The sequence below is a fragment of the Lytechinus pictus genome, chromosome 19, assembly GCF_037042905.1.
Source record: "Lytechinus pictus isolate F3 Inbred chromosome 19, Lp3.0, whole genome shotgun sequence".
Taxonomy (NCBI): Eukaryota; Metazoa; Echinodermata; class Echinoidea; order Temnopleuroida; family Toxopneustidae; genus Lytechinus; species Lytechinus pictus.
The window spans coordinates 1,566,863-1,593,251 of record NC_087263.1 but is presented as its reverse complement, the minus strand read 5'-3'; the positions used below and the strand labels follow the sequence as shown (position 1 = coordinate 1,593,251).

The window sequence follows — 26,389 nt, the reverse complement described above, 5'->3', positions numbered from 1 at the left end:
CCAAAAAAAAAAAAAAAAAAAAAAAAAAAAATCCCCATAGGAATAAAGGTGCCTTTTTCAAAATAAAACACTTTTTTTAAAGTAATATAATAACGACAATAATGATGATGATGTTTATAATAACAATAATGATAATAATAATAACGATATAATAATAACGATATAATATAATAATATACCAAGTAAATTTCAGCGCCTTGAGCACATAATCAATGTGGATTTGGCGCTTTACAAATACTTTATGAGACTATGATATCGATGCATGCCAATTGATCACTTATCATCAGTATAGAAATAATTTCAGCAGATTCAAGATGTTAAAAGAATGTTCGTTTCCGGCACTTACATGTATATTATCGGTGAGTGATTCCTCTAATTTGAGTCATATTTTTTAGAAAACAAGTATCAGTAAAAAAAAAAATCAACTTTTTGGTTGGTAGGTCGGGTGAAGCAATATATTTGGGCGTAGCATTTCTTCCCTTTATTGATTGATTGATCGCTTTCATTTCTGCATTATATCAGATATAGGTTTACAATAAGTGTAAATTAACATATAGTTACAGTACATGCATTGGATCAATGGTAAAAGGCGATTGCAGCACAAGGATGACATGAAGGCAGTAGAAAGCCAATAAATATATTTCTTTCAGAGATTTTTCATTTTCTGAATATTCGTTCCCGAATTTGAAGAAAACGGCGGCCGTCAAAAAGAATATTCCGATAATTATTTTGAACATTAAGGGGAAGTTCACACTGGAGAGAAATTTGTAGTAAAATTAGCAGAAAAATAATAAAACACATCAGTCAATGAAGGTTTGAAGAAAATTCATTCAAAGATTAAGAAAGGTATTACAAATTTATGTTTTGGATTTGTGACGTCATAAACGAGCAGCTATATAGCTGTCCAATATGTTATTACTAAAATGCATGAATTTAAAATTTTCAGTGGTTCTTGATGACCGTAATGTGTTTGTTTTCTTTTTAGAAACGGAAGAGAAATTATTAGTCTATTGCCATACCGAAGGTACAATTAACCCATAGGGTTACCCCTTTTCAATTTTCTGAAAATGACATTTCATTGATTTTTTGCCATATACGATATGTACTAAATTTGCTCGAATAAAAAAAAATCAAATAACTACAATTCTAATAATTTTTCTACTCTTTGATTGATTTTCCTCAAACCTTCGCCAATATTTATTATCATTTTTTGAAATAGTTTTACAATAAACTTTTTGTCAAAGTTTACTGTCATTCAACCCATACTCTTTTAAAGGTCAAGTCCATCTCAGAAAAATGTTGATTTGAATCAATAGAAAAAAATCAGACAAGCACAATGCTGAAAATTTCATCAAAATAGGATGTAAAATAAGAAAGTTATGAAATTTCAAAGTTTCGCTTATTTTTAACAAAATAGTTATATGAACGAGCCAGTAACATCCAAATGAGAGAGTAGATGATGTCACTCATTCACTATTTCTTTTGTTTTTTATTGTTTGAATTATACAATATTTCAATTTTACGAATTTGATGATTGTAGGACCTCCGCCTTGCCTGAAGCACAAAATGTTCAAATAATGTAATTCCACGTGTTCAGGGAGGAATGACACTTCATTTTACATGACAATGACGAGAAAATCAAAATATTTCATATTTCACAAAAGAATTGTGAGTGATGTCATCAGTTCCCTCATTTGCATACCGACCGAGATGTGCATATAACTGTGTTTTGAAATGAAGCAAAACTTTAAAATGTCATAACTTTCTTATTTTATATCCGATTTTGATGAAATTTTCAGTGTTATGCTTGTTGAATTTTTATCTTTTTATTCAAATCAAGTTTTTGTTGGGGGTACCATAGAGATATATACGTAATTAATTAGTATCATAGAGATGTATACTAATTACGCTTATTAGTATATATCTCTATGATTAGTATACATCTCTAGCTCTATGGGGTGGACTTGTCCTTTAAATTCAACGCCCTCTAAGTCTATGTTAAAAATAAGAAGCGGAGCAGATGCAGAGCCGAAGAAAGAGGGCAATCCGGTCAATTTTACTGGTTTAATTGAAAAATTGGTAAGTGTAATTAATAGCTGAGGAGTAAATTTATTAAAAAATTGTCATAATTAATCCAATATTAATGAAAGAGACGTTTTAATCAATCCTGTATGGTGGTAAATTTATTATAAAAATGTCAAAATTTTTCGTTCAGAACTTGTCTTAACTTTACTTTAGTTTAGTCCCAGCTGTTGTAAAATTTGTTGTTTTTATTTTGTGACATATGGGGCCGCACGTCTTCGCATTTATTTTAAACTCATGAAAAAGGGAATTTCTTAGCATGAATTTGTTTGAAATTCCACAAGTATTGTTCATTATATTCTCAAGAGTAAATGTGCTGAAAACATCAAATTTACAGAAGAGTTAGGCCTACCTGCCCAGAAAAAAAGGCAGAATTAGGCCTAGGCCTACCAGTAGGGTGTCTGAAGCCACACTGAAAAGTGTCAGCATAAAACGGGCTAATTTAGGGGAAAATATGGCACATTTTTTCGGGGAAGTTCAGGCTACTAGAAAAATGTGATCTGAATTGATTATTAACTTGTGTTTGGCATGTATGGAAAGAGAACATTCAGGGGCTTCTTTTGACAGTAAGGACAAGTTTATATGATCATTTTAAATAAGGATTTAGAGATAAATTGCAAACCCTTATTTTTGTGTGTGTTGAAATTGCCATTTCTCCATGCGTTTTCAATGGGAAAATGAAATTTCTGTTTTGCACAATTTTTTTCACTTTGTCGCAATTTTTCATTGTGATCTGGTTTCCAAATCTTTATAAAAATCATACCATCAGATAGAGCATAAAAAATCCTATTGGACTCTTTATGGACAAGTTTTTGGCATTAATGATAAATTTATAACAGCTCTCGGAAGCTAAAAATTTGGATTTGTGTGTGTCCATTTCTTAACTACACAGTCTATGGCAGAGAAATGCTGAAAATTTACCTAATTTCATTCTTCTTTTTTGCAGCCAATAATTGTTTTTTTTTCAAAAATTATACATTTCTGTCAGTCTGAAGGTCATTTCTCTTCAAATTCACAAAGAAAATGTAATATTTTCTTGAAATAAGAAAAATACTTTTTTTCTCCAGACACCCTACTACCAGTATACCCAGTTGTTGTGTGTCCGGACAGGTTGTGTGTCCGGACGATCAATTTTAGAAAGTCATTTGGAAAAAATTACAAGCGAAGTTTCATCAAATTTTAGTACAAAATTTTAGAAAATATTATAGAGAACAAAATGGAAGATGATTACAACTATTGAATTCATATTTTTAGTGAAATCTTAAGACAAAAAAGAAGGCTTCAAAAATATAAAGTGTCCGGACACCCGATCCCCCATCCTACCACTCCTAGTACCAATGAGGTCCAAACATTAACATGTATGGACCTCATAGGCGACATTACCCAAATTATGGGTTGGACAATGCTGTTCTGATTTCCAACCCAAGACTTTGGTAAATGTACACCTTAATACAAGTTAGAGTTATCCGATATACCTTTCATTCGGACGGCAAACCTTTATTTAGTTGTAAAAATAGTTGAAATTAAAATCGATTATTGTTAAACTTACATTTCAGGCCCTTTTTGTTGATTTTCGGTGAGCGTTCCACACAGCTGCGACGAGTGATCAACTCCGAAGTGATACGCGTACTGGTCAGCTGATCGGTCAGGTGATCGGTTGGTTATCTTTTTGTCAGACATTTATGTTAAGCGTATCAATCTTCAGTATCTTGATTTCAAAGCATCAGTATTGCAGAGAAAAGTCATTATTGATTGGAATCAGTGGCGGGGGGGGGGGGGGGGGGGGGGGGGGTTGGGGTGAGCATTTCTGCCCGTTCCCCCTTTTGAGATTTATAGTAAACATTTTGGAATTAAATATGTTATTAATACTAGTTATGTGCCCCCCCCCCTCATGAGAATCACGTACAGCATTATTTGTAATGGGGATATTTCGTTCATATTCTTGTCTCTTTTTGGCCTTTTTTTTTAATTGCCAAATTCAAAATTTTACTGGTAGTCAGGTCCAGATTTTAAATAATATGCTCAGAAAAAGTGCTTTAGGCATTTTGTGTTAATGCTGATTTATCAATCGTTTTAAGGTAATTCAGGGGTGCTGAATCCAAAAATGCTGTTTGCCAAACTTGATTCCGACGTTTTCATCCTCAAATCGGCAAAAAAACAAAATGGCGGTATTTTTAAAACAATTTCCCATATTAAACGATTTTTATGGGTGATTGTATTTCAGAAATTGGGATCTATGCGAAATTTTCAATACCCAGGGTTGCAAACATAATGGTTCCGATTAAATGATTCGTCAGCCATCTTTAATTTCAAGATGGCTGCCATGATTCACAGCTGCTGATTGATAAATAATATGGCCAAATGTTTGATAATTTGGGGGCGATGCTGGCATACTCACATTGTGATATCTTTAACGTGTCCGCCATCTTTTCCTTGCCTGCACAGCAGAAGCATGACATGGACGTCGCTTTTCCGACGGCGGCGATGACCATGGCGGCGGTGAAATCAACATCAAATCTTAACCGGGGTTAAGTTTTTGAAATGTCATAACTTGTAGGATATAGATGTCTTTTTCATGAAACTTAGGCATGTTAGGATTAAAATAATCTATTGAGACAGGTAGTATAGTTAAAAAAGGTCGTCAAGGTTACATGGAAATCCAGCATGACGTCCACAACGGCAGCCGTTGTACCATCAACTCCAAAAATAAAGTAAATCCTTAAAATCAAAACCACCAAAAAGCTTTCAAGGCAAATAATGAATGAAGACAGGTTTACAAGATAGTGAGTGTGTCAGCGAATCCAAGATGACCTTCCAGACTGACGTCTATAATGGACGTCTGGACATTGTATCTTTGAAATGGTCCAAATTCATAATATATACACCTGGTAGAAATACCTTTGGGGTCTACCGAGAATGATATAAAACATTAAAAAAAATCATGGTTCCAAAGGGAAAAAATTACATCGGAAAATTTTCAAGGTTTATCAGTGGTGCAGTTTTGCAAAAAAAGTGATGATGGCCTAAAAATAGTTATATCTTAAAAATCTAGCTGCACTGAGTGCATATACTATCTACCTAGAAACATTTTTGTGTCTTCCTCATGGTTTCAAAGTTCAAATGATATAGGAGAAAACGAATTACATGGATACACCGTCATTTTGTAAAAAAAAATGAAGAACGCTCCAAAAATTACATTCGAATTGGCCACCATTAATACAAAAATGACAGTACTTCATATCCCATCTAGTGCCACTATTTTGGTGTCTCTGTTTTTAAGACTCATCCGAAACACAAACCTTAAAAACTAAGGTACACTTCGCCTAAAAAGTTCCATAATTCACTATAAGTATTTCAAAACATGTCATTTATGTGCTTAGGACCATCCTATGGTTTCAAGATTAGGGGACATAAGTCATTTTTACGCAATTTTAGAAGTCGCTTTGGACTTTTTACGACAAAAAGAAAAACTGACCCTTCTTTTTATTTGTCCCGATTTATTATTTCAGCCTTCAAACCACAAATGTGTAGATTTTGTTCACCTAATTATGACTATGTTTAGGTGATGGAAGTCTTTTTAGACTCATTTTGAAAGCGATCTTTAAATAATAGGTAAAATAGGCAGCTTCATGCCATTGTAACTAATCAAAACTTATTTAACCCTTGAAACCGTAGTGTAGACACCAAAATCATATCTCCCAGATGGATTCTAAATAGATTATGTCAATTTTTAAGTACAGCTCAGCCATTTAAGACTCCTTAATTGGAAGCCATCTTGGATCTTTAGACATACGGGACCATTGATTGCCCTTGTAACTTATCCTTATGTATTACTTGACCATTTAAACCAAGGTTTAGACAACATAATCATACACCCCAGGCGGATATTAAACAAACTATGTCAGTTTTTAGGTAATAATAGCCATTTTAGACTCCAATTTTGGAAGCCTTTTTGAATTCCTGGACATGCTGGACCTCTGGCTGTCCATGTAACTTGTCCTAATTTATTACTTGACCCTTTAAACCATGGGTTAAACCCCAAAATCATATACCCCAGGCTGATATTAAACAAACTATGTCATTTTTCGGTAAGAACGGCCTATATAGACTCCATTTTTTGAGCCATCATGGATTTTTGGACATACTGGAACCACTAACTGGCCTTGTAACTTGTCCCAGTCTAATACTTGACCCTTTAAACCATGCTTTATACTAGTTAAAAGATCATATTCTCCAGGCGATTAAATATTAAACAAACTATGTCGGTTTGTAATTAACGACAAACATTTTATACTCCATTTTTGCAAACCATCTTGGATATTTGGACATGGAGGACCATAGACTATCTTTGTTACTTGTCCCAACGTATTTATTGACCCATTAAATGATGGGTTAGACACCAACATCATATCCCCAAGGCAGATATTAAACAAACTATGTCGGGTTTTAGGGTTTTTAGATAACAGCTATTTTAGACTTCAATTTTTAAAGCCATCCTGGATTTTTTGACATAGTGGACCGTTGGCTGTCCTTGTAACTTGTCCCGGTTTACTTCTTGACCCTTGAAAATCACCGATGAATAAAACCGAAATAAAAGACACTAAAATAGATAATAGATTAATTGTGAATTTTTAGGCCATGGCAGCCATTTTTACGCAATCTTTGATTTTCAGGTACCCTGGAGTGCTTATGTTCACTCTTTCATTTCATCCCCTACACCATTGAATACATGTATGCACCGAAAAAAGGTGTCTAGGGTAGAAAAAATGCCGGTTATTTTAATTTTCAGTTGATGGCGGCCATCTTAGACGCCATCTCAAAAATAACCACTTTCCCGGATCCGGATTTTGGTGGATTTTTAGTATGTTACTCCTGAGGTCGAATAGTACCAAAAATCGTTAACAAACATTTTTGTTACAAGTTTTGGGGGTCAGAATAGAGTAAAAATTGGTGTAGAATGGCGGCCATATTGTTTTTGCCAATTTGAGGATTTTAACATCAAAATCAAGGATGGCAAACAGCAAATTTGGACTCAACGTCCTCGAATTATGCTAAAACACTTCTCAATTCAGCATTAACATGATTTGCCTAAGGCAGTCTACTTTTCTCAAATCTGGACCTGACTATGGGAACAAATTAACAATATGACTTTCTATACATCACTTTTAGGGACAAACTTTTTTTTATGGGGGTGGGGGTTGGGGGGCTTGCCAAATATAATCAATGGTGGAAAAAATGACCTTCTTTTTAGTGACAACTTTATAAAAAAATTGTCAAATTTTACGCGAGACAAAATGACCTTCGATCATTGCTATAGTTCAAACTTTTTTTTTTTTTTTTTTTTTTTTGGGGGGGGGTTGCCAAATATCACATGGACAAAATGACTTTCCCTTTTCTTATTTTTGTGGGGGGGGGGGGGCTTGCCGAATATTACGCGGACAAAATGACTTTCATTTTGAGTGACCATTTTTTTTTAACTTGTCAAACTTTACGCGAGACAATATAATGACCGGTTTTTTTTTTTTAGTAAGAACCTTTTTTGGGAGTTGTCAAATTTTACTTGAGAAAATTCACCCCGCCCCCCCCCCCTACTTAATTTGGAAAATCTTGGATGCGCCTCTATATAGTTTGAATCATAATGAAGATTAAGATCATGCGTATATATAGCTTACATCCACGGCAGAGGCGTAAACCGCCGGGGGCATGCAGGCTGGCCCTTGCTCCCCGGTCCAGTGGATTTCACCAAAAAAAAAAACGGGATAAGAGAAAAGGAATGAAGGAAGGAAAAGAAAGAAAGAAAGAAAGAAAGAAAGACAGAAAGAGAAAGGGAAGAGAAATAAAAGGCCATAAAAAAGCAAAAGGAAAGAAAAATGCATGCGAGAATAATTCCGAATGTTATGTCAAAATCTATTGCTAAATTGATATTTGTAATAAAAGTGACAAAGGTTTTGCTCGCTCGCCTCTTCATCTGGTAGGCGCGTAGCTAGGGGCGGTGCCCCCCCGAAAAGGTCCCTCCCCCCAAAAAAAAATAAGGAGGGAATAGAGAAAATAAAAAGCGAAATGAGAAAAGGGGGATGTATATAACTTAGTTTATAATTGTTTTTCCTTTTTTTGGGGGGAAGGGGTCAAAACATTAACGTTATGTTTTTCTATAAATAGGTCTAATTGCTAAATATCCAGAGTTATCGAGACCCACCTGCTGATATTGCACTGGGGGTACACGATGGAAGGGTTAGGCCTAGGGGCCCCCGAAAGTTCTACAACCAAGATAAAAAAGAAATGAAGGGAATTAATGAAAAGAAAAGGAAAAGTGTAAGTTAAGATATCTATCTCAAATTTAGATTTGCACGAAAAGTTTTTTTCTCGCTTGCTTCACTCGCTTGGAACATATAAAGCAACTTTATTCCCACGCGCCATGTATGTCTACATTGGCCCTCTTTCTTTCTTTTATTTTATTTTTTTTTTACTCATCACGCTACCGTACTGCCACACACGGGTTTGCCCTAATGATCGTGGACAATCATAAAAAATATCATTATCATACCATGTGACTGGGAAATTTTTGGCTCCACCCCCCCCCCCCTCTCGATCCCTGTATCGATTTTGACTTGATAGGGGCCTATACCTGATGGAATTTGCTTCATTCAATATAAAATCATAACGGATAGAACGCCTTGAATACAGGCCAAACAGCCTAACGACATTGCCGTGTCACGTGACAACCAGTATTAAACGAGAATGTGCACAACCCTATGGCGACAAAATTTGCCGCAAAAGTTGAGCAAGTTCTGGACAAAAAGGCTTCAATACCCCAAGAAAAGACCAGGCGAGTACTATTTATACATTTTTTAAATTTAGTAATATCTAGAGTCTAATTTAAGAACAAATTTTGTCATGGAGCTCCATGGTAAGATCTAGTAATTTAAGTCCAACATTTAATTCGCGTGCACTCACTTTTTTAACACAGGAATTAATAGCCTTGGTGCTTAGAGTGAGGCCTACAGGCTTTTAAAAAGTTTTTGCAATATTTTATTTTTTGTTTGACAAAAAAAATTGGGTTCTCCAAATGAAAATCTAAGTTTTTAAATCTATCTTTAGAAGTATTAAAAGTACCCCACCCAAATCAGTATATTAACCCCCCCCCCCCCCCGTGAATAACTGTCTTATTCCAAAGAGCTCTAACGTTAGTACGCCTCTAGCTTAATAATACAAATAGTTTTAATCTGAGCTGAGGCTAAACACGCTAAAGTGGGTCCAAATTGTGTCATGATTATTGCACAGTGGCAAATTGTCCATAGACTGTGTACAACGCCAACGGAAAGACCATCTCCGCTCAGTGAATCGGAGACTGCGGATTGGTCAATCGCGCAGATCACGTCATGACTACGTGGTCGCCAAAATAATTCTTTCGGACTGCGTGCAAAATTATCAATAGAGATAACAATATCCGATCGCATTGTCTACGCAGGAAATGGTCTGTTAGTATAAATATGAAAAATGAGACTGAGGTTTCTTACCAGTTACCAGACCAATCTCGTGTAGATCCCTCGATCCATTCGTAAACACCACAAATACGTTAGGCTTGAACCGCTTCGTTATGACGTAGCTTTGATAAGCGATGTTACAAAATGCTGTTTTGAACAACAATTTATAGTTAAAAATTATTATTTAACAGTTAATAAAATTATTCATAATCAAGTTTCAAAGAACTTGGGCCATCCAAGTATAACTTCTGTGTCTTTGAAGGTACATGTACATCCATCATATTCCAAGGTAGTAGTTGCATGCTGTGACTTCTGACCTTTGCACTTCTTTATCAGGCGATAAAATAGAGATTCATCAAACAGAGAGGCTTGTTCAACTTGCTTGTGAAGTTTCCTACGATCAACAGCTCTGGCTTGTCTAAAGACTAAGGCAATACTGACTACCGTATGCGATTTTAAGCCTGAATCTGACTGCCAGGATTTCCTTGCTTGAGCAATGTTGTAAGCTTTCTCTACTTGTGGAGTCCACTCAGGTTTGCCTTTTTTTTTCTTGGAAAAAGTGGTGTATGGAAGTGAAAGGGACGTTTTCAGCATAGTGTCTACAGATGAATCGCTCTGGCAGCAGGATTCTGGATTCTAGTCTTGGATCCAAGCTTATCCAAATAAACTAGATTGAATAACCAGAAAAAAAAGAAAGAAGGGAAAGGGAAAATAAATGGCTCAAATGCAATCATTTACTGACCGATAGGCAAAAAATAGTAGTTGAAGTCGCGATCATTTGAACATCTTTTTAAAGTGTTTTAGGAAGCTAGCAATTTTTTGTTTAGATTGGTCATCTTGAAGATATGATCCTAAAACACGGGAGTGTTCGCGAACTCAAAACAAAACCACATATTTCTTCATTTTTAGCACATTTATCGGCAGCACAGTCAATCACCACAACACGCATCAAACACAGTTTGATGCGTGTTGTGGTGATTGACTGTGCTGGCTTGCGAAAATAGTCGAGCATGTTGAATGGCGGCACATATCAAAATTCCTGGCGCGTTACTCTAACACCCAGAGATTGACGTGGTATACAACAGGTTGGATGTTGAAGATGTACCTCTAAGAATGATTCTGACTCTGAGACAGTTGGTCGTTACTTCAGGCATCAAGGGTGATAGATAGATAGATGGAAGGAGGGTATTTTTATGGCATTTATGAGGCATCAACTATCTAGTTGCCTATTCAACGATGCACTACATATGGTGTATGGTAATGAAATTATAGGGTAATCCATATAATATGCCCTGCCTGTGTCAGTAATGCAATCATGTCCTGGTGCCCGTCTTACACAGAGTTGCGATTGATCTGATCAACACAACTATGGACGGCCAGCAACGTCAACATCTAAAATGCATGAATGTTCAAAAAATTTTCTAGATAAGACGCAAGTTACATAAATTCGTTGTTTTCTTGACAATTTGGTGTGTTTGCCTTTGTTTACAAAAGACATTTTGAAAATGTTATGAAGGAAAAATTATGACATTGATGGATTTCCATAGAGTTACGATTGATTGGATCAATCACCACTCTTTGTAAGACAGGGCCCTGGGTTCTTTTTTCTTATTTCTAAATTCAATGCATAAAGTGTCTGTATTGTTATACTCTTATGTTGTTCCTCTATTTTTTTTTTTTTAAATAAAGTGATGAAATTAGTGGCAATACAAGGATAAGGGGGTCAGCAGTGGGGAAAATTTCGCTAGCTGTGGGGGACTTATTGACAGAACATACTGTGAATGAATTTGAAAGACAGTATCTGTTGCACTTCATACTTGTTTGCCAAGGCCCCAAGCATTGTGGTGTAGCAGTTCTGACTCTCTCCTTATTATCAGAGGGTTGTGTTTTTGAATCCCTCCTTTGGCAAGGCATCAATCCACACTTTGCCACTCTCACCCAGGCGCTAATTGGGTACCGGTAGGAAACAGCCATCATTGTGGTTGGTTTTGCAAATGTGCCTCTAACAGGCTGCCAAAAAAGCTATGAATCCAGGGACCGGTTAATGATAAGTTTGAAGCAGTTTGAGCAGTTGTAGAATGATATTGCGCTATGTAAAAGCCAATTATCATGAATTTTTATTATTATTTTTCCATTCAGGTGAAGTCATGTCCATTGCAGCTCGTCAGACGGCAATCAGCTGCCCAGGTCACACCCGTCCTGTAGTTGATATTTCCATCAGTGATACCACACCCAATCATGGATACTTCATGATTAGTGCATGTAAAGGTGAGTCTGAACTCTCTAAGGCAGGTCCCGCTTTCATGAAACTTGTTTGAAAAAACAAAGGAATTCTATAACAATAATAATAATAGTAATTATACAAAACATGTATTTGGCACTAAATTGATGCATTTCATAGTTGGTTTACACTTCCGTTGACCAACAGATAACTAAACTAGGCTAGTCCAGAGAACGCTGCTTTTCAGAGGAGAGTACATGTATATGAGTGTGTATAGATTATGAGAGATGTATGATATTTGGACTGGGAGTCGGCGATTGTAAAAGTTAATAAGACGTGTGGAGTAAACTCTGAGTGTGATTGTGAAGGGAATGCTTCCTCCTAATGGTTTCATTTGCTATTTATTCTAAAATCAAAATTGAATTTAAGTTACCTTGGCTTTACTCTATATGACTTTTACTATTTTATCAGATATTGCTTCAGTTTTTTCATGTTATTCTCCACATATCTTAATATGCACATGTTTACATTTTTTTTCTATAAATCTTACATGTAAATTCAGCACTTTGGTTGTCCCATGCAATAAGTTAAACCTAATACTAAATCAGAACTGGATATGACATAAGTTTTTTTGCGACATATCTTGAGTCTCTTTCCAGCTTAATCATGAAATATATTTTGTTTCTGATCACCATTTCAGACGGCAAGCCGATGCTGAGGCAAGGTGAGACTGGGGATTGGATCGGAACCTTCGACGGCCACAAGGGGGCGGTGTGGGGTGTAGCACTCAACAAAGAAGCCACCAGGGCCGCGACAGCAGCTGCTGATTTCTCTGCGTAAGTTTGAGTGTTTCAATTTGAATATTTGATTACAGTCAAATCTGTCTATAAAAGCTACACAAGGGAACCAAAAAAAAAACTGCTGTGGCCTTCTTAGACATCTTTTACAACATATATTCCTTTCAAATTGGAAGATAGTTTCAGATATTTTTGTTGTCCATGATGCAATCAGGTACAAATGGAAATTCCATTTGTTCGCATAAAATAATTTAGAATGTCTTGTAATATAGAGGAAGATTACATGATATACGTAAACATAAAATACAAATCAACAAACAAAGATAGGTGAAATTAATATTTAGACCGGGGGGGGGGGGGGGTATAGCAATTTAGGTATGGCTATTAAAGTTACATGTATGAATTGAAAAAGGAAAAAACGAAGCGTGAGGTTCTGCCGGGAGATGATCTCAGACGTTTGCCTGACCTCATCAAATGATAATATTTATAGAGAGCATGGTTCTCATTGGTCAGGATCTCTTACGTTTTTTATAGGATTTTCATGGCGACTAAAGACAAAATTGTAATAGATACAAGGCTACTCAGGTTTTAGAGCATTTCAGAAGCACAACTATATAATATCTTCAATAATATGGTCATTTTGCCTCCGACGAAGATTCTGCTAGGATCGAAAGCTTAGGCCCCTTTTTTACTTTCTTATATAATATCTTGAAAGAATCTACAATGGCTGATGATGAGGATTCCATTTTTAATTATGTTTTCATGTTCACATTTTAATTGTTAAAGCAGCATGACCACCAATACTAGGACCTCTGCACTGTATAAGTAGGCATTTATATGCAACATTTATATAGCTCTACAAATGTGTCTAAGTGCTGCGTTACTATTATCTTGGCTTTAGCACAGCTACCCTGTTCGGGCGCTTGAGCATTCAAGGAATTCCTTCCTACTGGGTACGCATTTACTACCCCTGGGTGAAGAGTGGCAAATATAGATAAAATGCCTTTCCAAAGGATGCAAGTGCTGCGGTGGAATTGGAACCCCAGACCTTGTGGTTTAAAGTCCGGAGACTTATCCAATGAGCCACAGCACCTATTTTTATCATTAGTCAATTAGGTTCCATAATATTATTTTAATGTTTGATTTGTTGTTTTGTTCTACCATACAGTAAAGTATGGGATGCTGTATCGGGTGAAGCCTTGCATGATTTTTCTCATAAACACATTGTCAAATCAGTGGATTTCTCAGCGGTAAGTCTGTTTAGTCCTACATGTATTTGCTTCTCATTTTACTACTTCACAGAATTTTGATATATTTTCTTTGTCTTTTGATACGACCAGTCACCATAGTATCTTGTATGTTGGTGGTCCCCAAGTCTGCTCACTGAACGGTTTGAGTTAAGATTCAACATGAATTAATTTTTATTTCACAAAATCTTTGAGTTGATAACGTTCCTTATGTTATCTCGAGTAATTGTGCCAAATATCTCATAACAATTTGAAAGAAATATACATGTACACACCTGTATGATTTTCTTGGAAGAAACCTCGGCCAGTCATTTTCAGATTGAATGAAAAAATGGTGCCCCATGTCTGCGCACCTATTCACTTTGCACATGATTTGGGGATTTTGATGAGAAAGGCTGCATTTTGAGGCCGTCACGTGAAATGCCCAAAATTCATTATTTTCCCACCAGTTTGAGCCAAATTTTTTAATGAAAATATCTGTCTTTGAATTGCATGTGTAAAGTTTGAGTTTGTTGCATATAAAGTCGATTATTTTTTCAATCTTTTTTTATATCCCGCTTTCATGAGTTCAGGTTTAGTGCGCAGTTTAACCCATCACAAGAAAGGTCAATTCTGGCACCTGCTTGTGTAGGCTTCCACTGCGAGAGCAAATTTGAAGACGCTTCAAACTCAATCATGTTCAGAGTCGTATTCGCGAATCCGAAGGTCGTAAAATCTGAGCTGATCGTGTGTACATATGCATCTTTTTCAACGTTTAAATTTTCCTCAGAATCATGATTTGAAAGACGTTTACTTTTACGGCCGGGAATAGAGGACATTGAACACACCCTTTGTATCTCATTATATCAGCGTTTTGTAATCACGTTTTCCATTATGATTCATGTGCCACTTAAGTTTGGAAACCGACATTGAACACACCCTTATTTTCATTGCCGTTCATATTGCAACGTTTAAATTTTCCTCCGAATCATGATTAGAAAGAAGTTTCCTTTTACAACCGGGAATGGATGATATTGAACACACCCTTATTTTCATTGCCCTTCATACTGCAACTTTTAAATTTTCCACCGAATTGTGATTAGGAAGACGTTTTCTTTTACGACCGGGAATAGAGGACATTGAACACACCCATTGTATCTCATAATATCGTGTTTTGTAATCATGCTTTCAATCATGATTCATTTTGCCGTTTAAGTTTGGAAACCGACATTGAACACACCCTTATTTTCATTACCGTTCATATTGCAACGTTTAAATTTTCCTCCGAATCATGATTAGAAAGAAGTTTCCTTTTACAACCGGGAATGGATGATATTGAACACACCCTTATTTTCATTGCCCTACATACTGCAACGTTTAAATTTTCCTCCGAATTGTGATTAGAAAGACGTTTTCTCTTACGACCGGGAATAGAGGACATTGAACACACCCTTTGTATCTCATAATATCGTGTTTTGTAATCATGCTTTCAATCATGATTTATGTTGCCGTTTAAGTTTGGAAACCGACATTGAACATACCCTTATTTTCCTTGCCGTTCATACTGCAGGATAACAGCAAACTCCTGACAGCGAGTAATGAGAAGCTCCTGAGGATATTTGATCTGAATGCCCCAGAAGCAGAGCCGCTGTTATTCCCTGGTCATGAGGATCACATCAGACATGCTCGCTTCCTCCCTGATACAAGGTCTATCGTCAGCTGCTCTGATGACAAAACTCTCAGGTTTGTGCATGTTTCTTAAAGTGCCCATTGCTCATTGGGTGTACGACCGTAGTAGCTCCATCATGTCCATGGTACAACAGTATTGAGCACTTTTAGAAACTGATACGAGATGACATCATTTTTTGGCCTGCCATATGCCTCGGGTCCTCACACACTTCCACTATCAGAATCAAGAACCTCACCACATCCATTTTGCGGTTCTCCAAAATTATACTAGTAGTCGACGTGTACGTGAGTGACGTCATTTTAACCACTCAAGCTCAGCATGAAGATCAACCTTGTAAGTTGTACGATGCATTATGTTTATCATATTTGAAATTGCTTTCTGATCTCCAAAATATGTATCGATATATATCCTATCTCGCGTAAAATGGAATCAAAGCAAGTGAAAGGGCAAGTGTGCACAAGTTGCCCCTTTGCATCACCCGACCGGGTCGCCAGGCGATGGTACGCCAGATTCTCCGGTCGGGCAGCGTGTCATGACCCGCTGGTTATCGCGCTGTTTCACATGGACGTAGGTACATGTACACGTACAAGTCGAATGAAATCTCGTTCACTGCTCCTAAAACTCTGTTGGTGTTGATGTATCACTAGCCCTGTATCTACATGTATATCTGTCCACACCAGAGGAGCGTTGAAACAACACCAGTTAAGAATCAAACCGATATTGGTTTAACACTAATTGGTGTTGCTTAAATGCCAAATTGGTGTTAGCCTAACGCTAAATCGATGTTTCAACACTTCCTGGTATGGACAAGTATAGATACCAGGCTGGTGTTAAATTATCACCGGCATTTTTGCAGAGTGCTTTTATTTAACCCTGTTAACCAAAAGCTGGAAAACCGGCTTCATCATGAACGCGCATGGAATACTAGCATTAAATCCTGTGACTCGAAAAGTACAGGTTTTAGTTTTCAGGTGACCTTATAAAAATGATGTCATCTTGGAGATATTTATTTGATAACTTCTCAGTTTATCATTTTTTGTCTCACCTACATGTACATAGCAGTGTGAGACTAGGCGCCGCTTTTCCGACGGCGGCGGCGGCGGCGTCAACACCAAATCTTAACCTAAGGTTAAGTTTTTGAAATGTCATCATAACTTAGAAAATATATGGACCTAGTTCATGAAACTTGGATATAAGGTTAATCAAGTATCACTGATCATCCTGCATGAGTTTCACGTCACATGACCAAGGTCAAAGGTCATTTAGGGTCAATGAACTTTGGCCGAATTGGGGGTATCTGTTCAATTACCATCATAACTTTGAACGTTTATGGATCTGATTCGTGAAACTTAGACATAATAGTAATCAAGTATCACTGAACATCCTGTGCAAGTTTTAGGTCACAGGATTGAGGTCAAAGGTCATTTAGGGTCAATGAACTTTGGCCAAATTGGGGGTGTTTGTTGAATTACCATCATAACTTTGAAAGTATATTGATCTAGTTCATTAAACTTGGACATAAGAATAATCAAGTATCACTGAACATCATGTGCGCATTTCAGGTCACATGACCAAGGTCAAAGGTCAATGAACTTTGGCCGAATTGGTGGTATCTGTTGAATTACCATCATAACTTTGAGAGTTTATGGATCTGATTCATGAAACTTGGACATAAGAGTAATCAAGTATCACTGAACATCCTGTGCGAGTTTCAGGTCACATGATCAAGGTCATGTAAGGTCAATGAACTTTGGCCATGTTGGGGGTACTTGTTGAATTACCATCATATCTCTGTAAGTGTATTGGTCTAGTTCATAAAACATGGACATAAGAGTAACCAAGTATCACTGAACATCTTGTGCAAGTTATAGTAGTTTTCAAAGTCAGCACTGCTACTATATTGAATCGCGTGATGCAGGTGAGACCGCCAGAGGCATTCCACTTGTTTTTATATAAATGACTTTCACATGGAAGGTTTTAGCATTAAAATCTTTGAAGCTCTTAGAGATGTTTGGATTTATAACCGGTATATAAAAGGAGAATGCTATTTCTTATTATTATTCTTTGTTCTTCTCTGTTCTTGCTCTGCAGAATATGGGATATCGCCTCAAACTCGGAGGTTAGAAAGATTCCCCTCAGTTCCAGTAATGTTGGTATAGACCTGGTCCGGGATGGTTCGGTCCTTGTAGTGACCCATGGCAAGACAGTATCGTTCTACAGTACAGACAGGTATGTTGGCCCAATTCACAATAGAATTTTAATCCTTAGAGACTCTATCATTCTAAGGTACAGACAGGCATTTTTTCCCAGTTCACAAAATGATTTTAATCCCTCCAAGACAGGATTGTTAGTCCAATTCACAATAGAATTTTAATCCATACAGACTTTATCATTCTACAGTTTAGACAGGTATGTTGGCCCAATTCACTATATAATTTTAATCTGTACAGACAGGTGTGTTAGCCCAATTCACAATATAATTTTAGTTTTCCCATTATGCTGCTTTCACAATACATGTACATGTGCGCAAGTTGTGTCCTTCTTGTGATCTCATTCGATCGTGTTTATCTTGAGAGATTGTTCAACAGCAGTGCACCCTAACACCATGCATTAATCACCATACTTCACTTTCAGACTGATTATAATCCTCTTTTGATGGTGACACAACATTTGCTGCTGCGGCAATTGCTCCAGGCTTAAATTTGTCAAAGATATAGGGTTAGGTTGGTTGGTTGGTGTTGGAGTTAGGTTGGCGCTCTTCAATCTAGTAGATTATCTGCGCCAGGTCGTTTCCGAGTTATTTGCTTAATTCCCGCTTCAATGTCCTCGGCGTTAGACTAGTCTGACCTGTCATATTGCGAGGTGCAATATAATTATGATTAGATACCTCCACCATTAAATTGTGCGATTTTGTACTTCATATTATGCAAACCTACATAAGAAGCTAGGTCGAAACAGTCTAAGAATTAACATCTCTAATCTAGGTTTGCAATAGTGCTTTATGTTATATTTAGGATAGTGTGTAGTGTTAAACCCAGGGTTGAAGTTGGTCATTCCATTAGTGTGTGGAATTTATAGTGGAGTGATTTTCGCTCGAGCAAATGCCATGGAACCCTTTTAATAACTACAATTTCCTGGATGTCACTGATAGTTTAATTGGTTAACCCTTATTCTTACCTGCGCTTGTGATTCATTGTTTCATTCAATATTTCTCTATTTTTTGCCTCGCCGGAACGAAGTTCGGCAGAGACCTAGGGCCTTTTCACACGAGAATCTAGAATCATCATTGTAATGATGATTGCAATTCGTCTAAAGAATCATCAGGCCTTTTACACGCTCATTCAAAAACTGTGGCGAAGGCGGCATGTGTCCTTGGTGACTTGTTTATCAAAGCACTTCATCGCAAATACAAACTACGATGAGTGCATGACAATTTTATTATCTACAGAAGTGCTTGAAAGGTCATGTAAGCTCCGCCCCCAAAAGATGTTATGGAGGTCAAGCCTTTCACACGCCAAATTTGTACCGTAAATTGAGTGAAACTTAACCCTAAATCTCCCAGGGTATTTTGATTCTTTTGAGTAGGGTTAACTAGAATTCACCTCTGGAGTAGAATTAGAATTCGTGATTGTGATTAGCGTTTGTGATTCTAATCATGTTCTAGTTTGGTTTCACACATGCTGAATATTCATCATTAGCCTTATTTTTCACTGGAATCATTCAAATTACAATATTTCTGTGTAAAAGGGCTGATAGTGATCACTTTTTCTGTTGGTCTGTTAAGTCCATTGGTCTGTACAAAAGTTTTTGTTCAACTTGCTCTCATTTCGTTATTTCTGCATCAGTTATTTTCATTATTAGTACTTATGATCCTTTTGTAATACCACATATAAACCCATGTGAATGATAAGGTCAAAGGTCATCTTGGGGTCAAAAGGTCAATTTTTTGTTCAAGTTGCTCTTGTTTCTTTATTTCTGCATCACTTTGATGACACTTGGTACAAATGAACCTTGAGTAATACCACATGTATGTTCATGTGGATGATAGGGTCAGACGTCATCTAGGGGCGAAAAGGTCGAATGATATGAGGTTATGTCCATCCTTTTTCAAGTTTTTTATTCAACTTACTCTCATTTCTTTATATCTACGTCAATTGTGTTTATACTTGGTCCAAACAGTCATTGGGTAATACCACACATAAGTTATTGAGGATGATAAGGTCAAAGATCATTTAGGGGTCAAAAGATCGCATTGCATATTTTATTTATCCCAAAATGAGGCGATACGCGTGTTTTATGAACCACCTTGTAATAATTTTTGTTTTCTTTGATTATATTATTCATTAGATTTGAAGAGATGAAAAAGTTCGACACCGAGACCCTCGTGTATTCAGCATCTCTCAGTCCTGATAAGAAAACATTTGTTTGTGGAGGAGAAGATTTCAAGATCTACAGGTTCTCATACGAAGACGGAAAAGAGGAAGGTAATACGTATATATTTGCTACAGCATGGGATGTGGAATGGTTTTGAATGTGGGGGAGGGGCTGACCATGCAAAACATCACAATCTGGGGCCCGTAACACAAAGCTTAGCAATGATGCTGTACCCTTTTGACGCGAATTTGATCTCAAAAGTTGTGCGAGACTTCAAAGAAAAAAGTCATTTTGTACGATTGATTCCATTGACTACAATGTACAATCAATCGTGAAAATCAAGCGTACAATCAAGCGCTAACCTTTGTGTTAGGGGACCCAGATGGCCATTTTAAAATTTTTGTACACGGTTTTGGAAAAAGGTGGGGGGGCTGAAGCCCACCCATCCCCCCCCCCCTTTCACGGTTCCGCCGCCGCCCCCGTACAGTAGATTAAAAAGGAGCTTTTGTTTTTTACTACATGTATGGATGCTTCTTTGACAGTTGACAATTATATTTGCGCTGTCGGGTGTTGGATTTATACATGAAATTGTGTTTTTTTGAGCAATTTTTGATCCACTTTGTAGGTATGGACTGACGTTAGACCTGTAGGCCCAAATGTCAATAAATGGAGAGTCTCGAAATATGCACAAAACTTGAAAAAAAAATCCCATGAATGCTGCGTTGTGCACCCTGTAGACATAACAAATAGGCCCCCCCCCCTGTACAATATTGAATAACTGTTTATTATGGTCCCCTTTCATGTTCTAACTTGTGTGATCACCAAAAGTCTAACTCCGTATGAATTAATAGAAGAATGATGGATAATTATCGAATGGAATGATGATGAATTAGTGGATATAATGATGGATAATTATGTGTTCTTGAACTCATTTTGTTTAAAAGCATGTTGCTTCCTTTTGAGAAAGTTAGTATAGACTGATATGAAAACATATAAAAAATGGTAACCTTAAAATCCTTTGTTAATGTAGCAATTGAAAATACACATAATTTTTAACCACATACATGACAATGATAGTTCTGGGGCCCGTTGCAGAAAGAGTTGCAATCAATCGCAACTCTAAAAATCATGCGCAACTTGATTTTCAACCAATCAACAGCGCGCATTTGGGACTTGCGATTGATTTTTTGACTTGCGTTTAAACGCAACTCTTTCTGCAACGGGCCCCTGTTCGTGTATAGCACACATCAGGGCCCCGTCTTACAAAGAGTTACGACTGATCCAATTAATCGCAACTATGGAAAGCCAGCAACGTCAACGCATGTTTGTTTAAAAGAAATTCTAGATTTGAATGTATATCCATTAATTCATTGATTTCTTGACAATTTGATGTGTTCTCCTTTGTTTACAAAGGACATATTGCAAATTTCCTGTAAAAAAATTATGACACTAATGGATTTCCATAGAGTTACGATTGATTGGATCAATTGTTACTCTTTGTAAGACAGGGCCCTGGACTGCATGTAATTATGTACTTCCAAAGGAGATTATAACATTAGCTTTAGCCCAACAACCTTTTACAACACACCGGGGGAGGGGATGTTTCACAAAGATTTAAGTATGACTTAGAGTCCAACTTGAATGCCAATGTATACGTGATATGCAACGCGCAATCTTATTGATCAATACACAGTAATCCTCGTCCTCTTGGCATGATCTGACCAATGCCGTCATGCCTTTGTTCCCACTCGCAACTAGACATTTAAGTGCGACTCTACGTCATGCTTAAATCTTTTGTGAAACACCCCCTGCATTTCAAGAAATTAATTCCTGTATTCACCTCCCTCATTTCAGCTTCATACAAAGGTCACTTCGGTCCCGTTCACTGCATTCGATTCTCTCCGGACGGGGAGCTGTACGCCAGCGGTTCAGAGGATGGAACTCTGCGCCTTTGGCAGACAAACATCGGCAAGACTTACGGACTGTGGAAGTTGGTTGGTGAAAGCGATACTGATGGCGTACCCGCATGCAATGTCACAACGGATGCCCTGTCACCTCCGACGGTGGTCAAGGTCGAGAGCTAACTCATCATCCTGAAACTGGAAGGCCTATCTTACCGGAGAGGGTCATAGCTTTGACTGCAGCTGCTGATCATTCGTGGCAGTTGCAGCAGCTCGGACCCTACCATGATGATGATATTAGAGCACCTTTTTCCAGAGGATTCAAAGCGCAAATAATATTAAAACAATTACCCTGGGTTTCCTGCCAGCCTCAAAGAAGCCTTGAAGGTTCCACTTCAGTCACTTTAACATGGAACATCGCCATCTGAGACCTGCTAGAGACTGAAAAAAAATACATTAACAATATTTTCGATTGGCATACAACCTGTTGATCTTGCAAACACATCTCAAAAGATGTCCTTGGATTCAGCAGAGAGTTTAGGGGTCAAAGGTCACCCACTTGTCCCCAGGGCAGTGAAATAGGCCATTCAGTTGGTATTTATCTTAGGTGTTTTGCTTGGAGCAATTTTTTCATTGAAAGGTCTGCCTAGTCTGCAAACACAGTCTCATATTTGACACTTCAACCATGATAATATGGTCTTTATTAGGCATCAAAACATTCTTGGCGGCCAATGGCTGAATTATGAATGTTTGTTGTACATGGTACAAAGATTCACATATAAATTTGACAGAACAGTATACAAAACATACAAAATACAGAATATATATATATATATATGAAATATGATTAATCAATAAACCCAAGAAAGGGCGGACTCCATCCAACCTTGCAAAGATAACTAGAAAAAAGGAAACATCTGATTGGTGGTACAGTATGAAGTTGATTAAACAGTTTGAAAAACAATATTTAAAAAAAAGACAAAGGAGGACGAAAGCATATCCATGGGCACAGTTGAGTGGGATTGTTGGTAATTGGAAGACCAAATAAATACAGGTTTAGAGTGAAGACTAGACTCCAAATACTGTCTTTGTCATAGTAAATTTAGTCTCACTAATTCAGACTCTGAATTACAAGAACCAAGGGTCTGTGCCTTCAGACTAAGTTTTGCTGACAATTCCTCCTTCTAAGAACATTCTTGACTTTGTGGAATTCAACAGCACTACAGAAGTAAAACCAAAATTTTGAGGAATGTCAATAATTATGTTATTGTTCACACTCCAAAGCTCATCTTTGGAATATGTTATTTATTATGTTACATGCTAAAGGCATACCTCGAGCCGAAAATAATGATATCCGAATAAAAGAGTAAACTTCACCAAGCAAAGCGCTGAAAATATCAAAGTCGAATAACAAATAAAGATATTGAATTTTAAAGTTTAGCAATGTTTTGTGAAAACAGTTATATGCACTTTGTCATGAGTATGTAATAGGTTGGTTGATGATTTTACATCCCCACTTTTCTTTCTCTTATGTGATTACCTGAAATTATAATTATTTAATACTTTCATATATTTGTGTATGATATGTCTCCCTGGTAACAAAATAAGTTGTGGCAATGATTATCCTACACATCAGATCAGTTGTCAGTCCTTTTTTTTCATTCTTGGTGACAAAAGTAGAAAATATAATGATTTCATTAAAAAAAAAAGAAATTATAAATGGGGATATGAAATCACCAGCTTGCTCATTAATTGTATATTCAAGAAGGCATGCATGAAACTGTTTATATTGTATTCATGTTGTATTTAAAGAGCCTTTTTAGCTGGCTTGTGAAACAGATGAAATGAAATGAAAAACTGTTCACCAGTTAATGCAAAGCTTTAAAATGTCCTAACATTGTTATACACAATTTTCAGTGTTTGTTCGTTTAATTTTAAATCTGTTCAAATAGTTTTAGTTTCAGCCTCGAGTGCTCCCTAAGTCATGTATTAAGCACATAGAGACTTTGTGTATTATGCGCTATAGAAATGTAATTTTATTATTATTATTGTGTCACAAGTACATGTACAGCTATAAAGGAGTTTCTCTCACATATTTTGGAAAATTTGAATTGTAATATTTCAAACATGAACCTTTTTTATACAATTTCATATTCAAGTGAGCACAGATTATAAGAATATACTTTAATAAGCCAAGTGTGAAGTAGTGGCCTCTTAGTTTTACAAAAGTCACATTTATATGCTGTATCATTATGCCTTTCGCAAAGCAATGCATTCATGAAGCATGAGGTCAAAAGCACTCATGGCTTTGAACAACCTTGAAGAATTCATACAAGTGTTTCCTAAGGATAGTTGAGTATAAACATGTGAATGTTATATAACCTTTGAATGACTAAATCTATAAAATTTTTAGATTCATAGCTAATGAAAGTTTAAATTTGTCATAATTTGGTCACACACGTGAGTGACGTGACCAAAAATGGCCCTACTGCAAACCTTACCCTAACATTAAAACTTTGCTCATTCTCTCTGATATGGTATTTATATCAGTTTTAATCTCGTCAAGAACAGACACCTTCTCTAAGATGTTACGTAACATCGTATCTGTATCGTTCGTACTTGCAGTACGTACCTTTTCCCGGGGCGTGGCAGTCTTGTCAGAATTGTTCGCTTTTCCCTATTCAACGTCACCTTTTTCCTCAGAAGTTGCTTGGCGTTGTCTGTTTAATAGTCTGTCACTTTTACCCATCTTCAGTTATTTTATGTCTCACGATGCAGAAAATAGACTTTTGGCCAAAAATTCAAAGTTAAAAACGGAGCTCCATAAAAAATCTGCTACTTAGCTAGACATCAAGGGCGCCCTCTCTAACCTTAAAACATTGACGAAATAAAGCCTCAAGATAATTGTCACAAGAGCAGATGTCTTTTTACCATTGGTCTACACTTTTTTTGTCTACTTTCCATTTGGTCTTAGCCAACATGGTCTAATCATAGACCCCGTTCTCACCATACTTTCTAAAACTAGCCTCAAAACCAATTCAGGAAACCAGCTTGGAAGATCGCTTTGCTAGCATTCCCATTTGATCACCAAAATGTGGTTTTCAAAACCACTTCACGTAAAGGGGTCTTTTTGCTCTCAGTGGGGTGACACGTTTCGCGCGAAATATGAAACTGCAACGTAGACGCTCTACACACAGGCCCGTATTCTTAACTCGGGTTTAAATTAAACTGTGGTTTAAAGTTGTGGTTTAACTATGGAGAGCCAATTGGAGCACAAATCCCTAACAGTACAGATCCAACGTACTAACTCATATTACACACAAATTGTTCATAGTTGTCTGGGAATAATGACCAAAGCATTTTTCTTCATTATGAAAACAAAAGGAAACAAAATACTTAACATAAGAAATATACAATACAAACAAAATTTTTGAACTTTTGGCTTCCCATAATTTTAGCACAAAGTTAAACTGTGGTCTAAGTTAAACCCGACTTCAGAATACTGGCCAATGTGTGTGGAGTAGCGCACACAAAATGTGCAAACATTGCTTCCTGAAGAACAGTGTGTCTTCACTTTAAAACAAAACAGTTTAACAAGGCAAAACGATCTTGAAAACTACATCGCGAGGTGATTTTCCGAACTATTTTGGAAGATCGCTTCCAAGACTGCTTCGATCATTCTCATTACACATTTCACTTAAACTAGTTTTCACTAAACTATTTTCCACTAAACTATACACAACAAAAAAAGTAAGTCCCCCCTTGAACAAACATCAATAATTTCTGAACCAATGCGATGTTTTGTTATATTTTTACATGAGCGTGTAGGTAATTTTATAAGCTACCATCTGAGTAAATGTTATGGGCGTATTTTACGTCATGCTTCAGTGAGCACCATCAGAAGGCAAAAATGTCACTTTTCAAAAGTCACAAGCCAAATATCATGACTTTGAATCCATTTTATTGGAACTGATTCCACATTCTCATCATGAAAAATAGTCAGAAGGCTTGTAAAAGGTACTTTCTAAAAGACGATACAACTTTTTGGGCTAAATTTCACGGTTGAATAAACACAATTCTCAATTTGCTATAATTGGATTTTTTACACATTTTTATCAATAAAAATGGTAGAATATTATGACAGTTATTTTTGGGAAGAGTATCTTCAACAATATTCATCGTTTGACGGTTCAATGAACATTTATTGAAAACAAAAAATACGATTTTCAAATATTATAGGCAAGTATTGTTTCATTTTGGTAACTGAAACTGATCTTTTATCAACTTTTTCGTTACGTTCATGACCAATTAACATGCTTCATTGATTCAAAGGCGTTTAATTAAACATTCACGCTTGAATGAACATGTGGAATGTGATTAGCTCTTTTTTACGTTATTGGAAAAAATGCAATTTGTAACTATGGATATCTGTCACAAACCTCCTTGCATGGTTCATTTGATTTGATTTTTATGAAAATCCCGATGTTAAATGCATCAGTGAGCACACAATATTCGAAAATTATGCAAATGAGAAGAAAGTTCAAGACCTTGGCCCCACTCTGTGCCGTATCGAATTGTTATTTTGGTGTGCGCGCCTTTTGGATAGTGTTACTC

General features: G+C 36.7%; 1 protein-coding gene across 3 annotated transcripts; it reads left to right on the top strand.

The window, feature by feature from the left end:
• Positions 1–1,966: 1,966 nt before the first annotated feature.
• On the top strand, positions 1,967–24,690 carry LOC129283126 (serine-threonine kinase receptor-associated protein-like). Of its 3 annotated transcripts, none has more exons than XM_064113674.1 (9): positions 1,992–2,079; positions 3,639–3,731; positions 11,706–11,834; positions 12,488–12,623; positions 13,753–13,834; positions 15,381–15,553; positions 17,592–17,729; positions 19,848–19,984; positions 21,729–24,690. In XM_064113674.1, the coding sequence occupies exons 3-9, from the start codon at positions 11,714–11,716 to the stop codon at positions 21,956–21,958; spliced, it is 1,017 nt and encodes a 338-aa protein (XP_063969744.1). In that variant the 5' UTR covers positions 1,992–2,079; positions 3,639–3,731; positions 11,706–11,713; the 3' UTR covers positions 21,959–24,690. The 3 variants fall into 3 exon arrangements, with proteins under 3 accessions (XP_054774940.2, XP_063969744.1, XP_063969745.1); XM_064113675.1 differs by having other exon boundaries at positions 2,001–2,079; positions 3,639–3,738; XM_054918965.2 differs by lacking the exon at positions 3,639–3,731 and having other exon boundaries at positions 1,967–2,079.
• Positions 24,691–26,389: the final 1,699 nt, after the last annotated feature.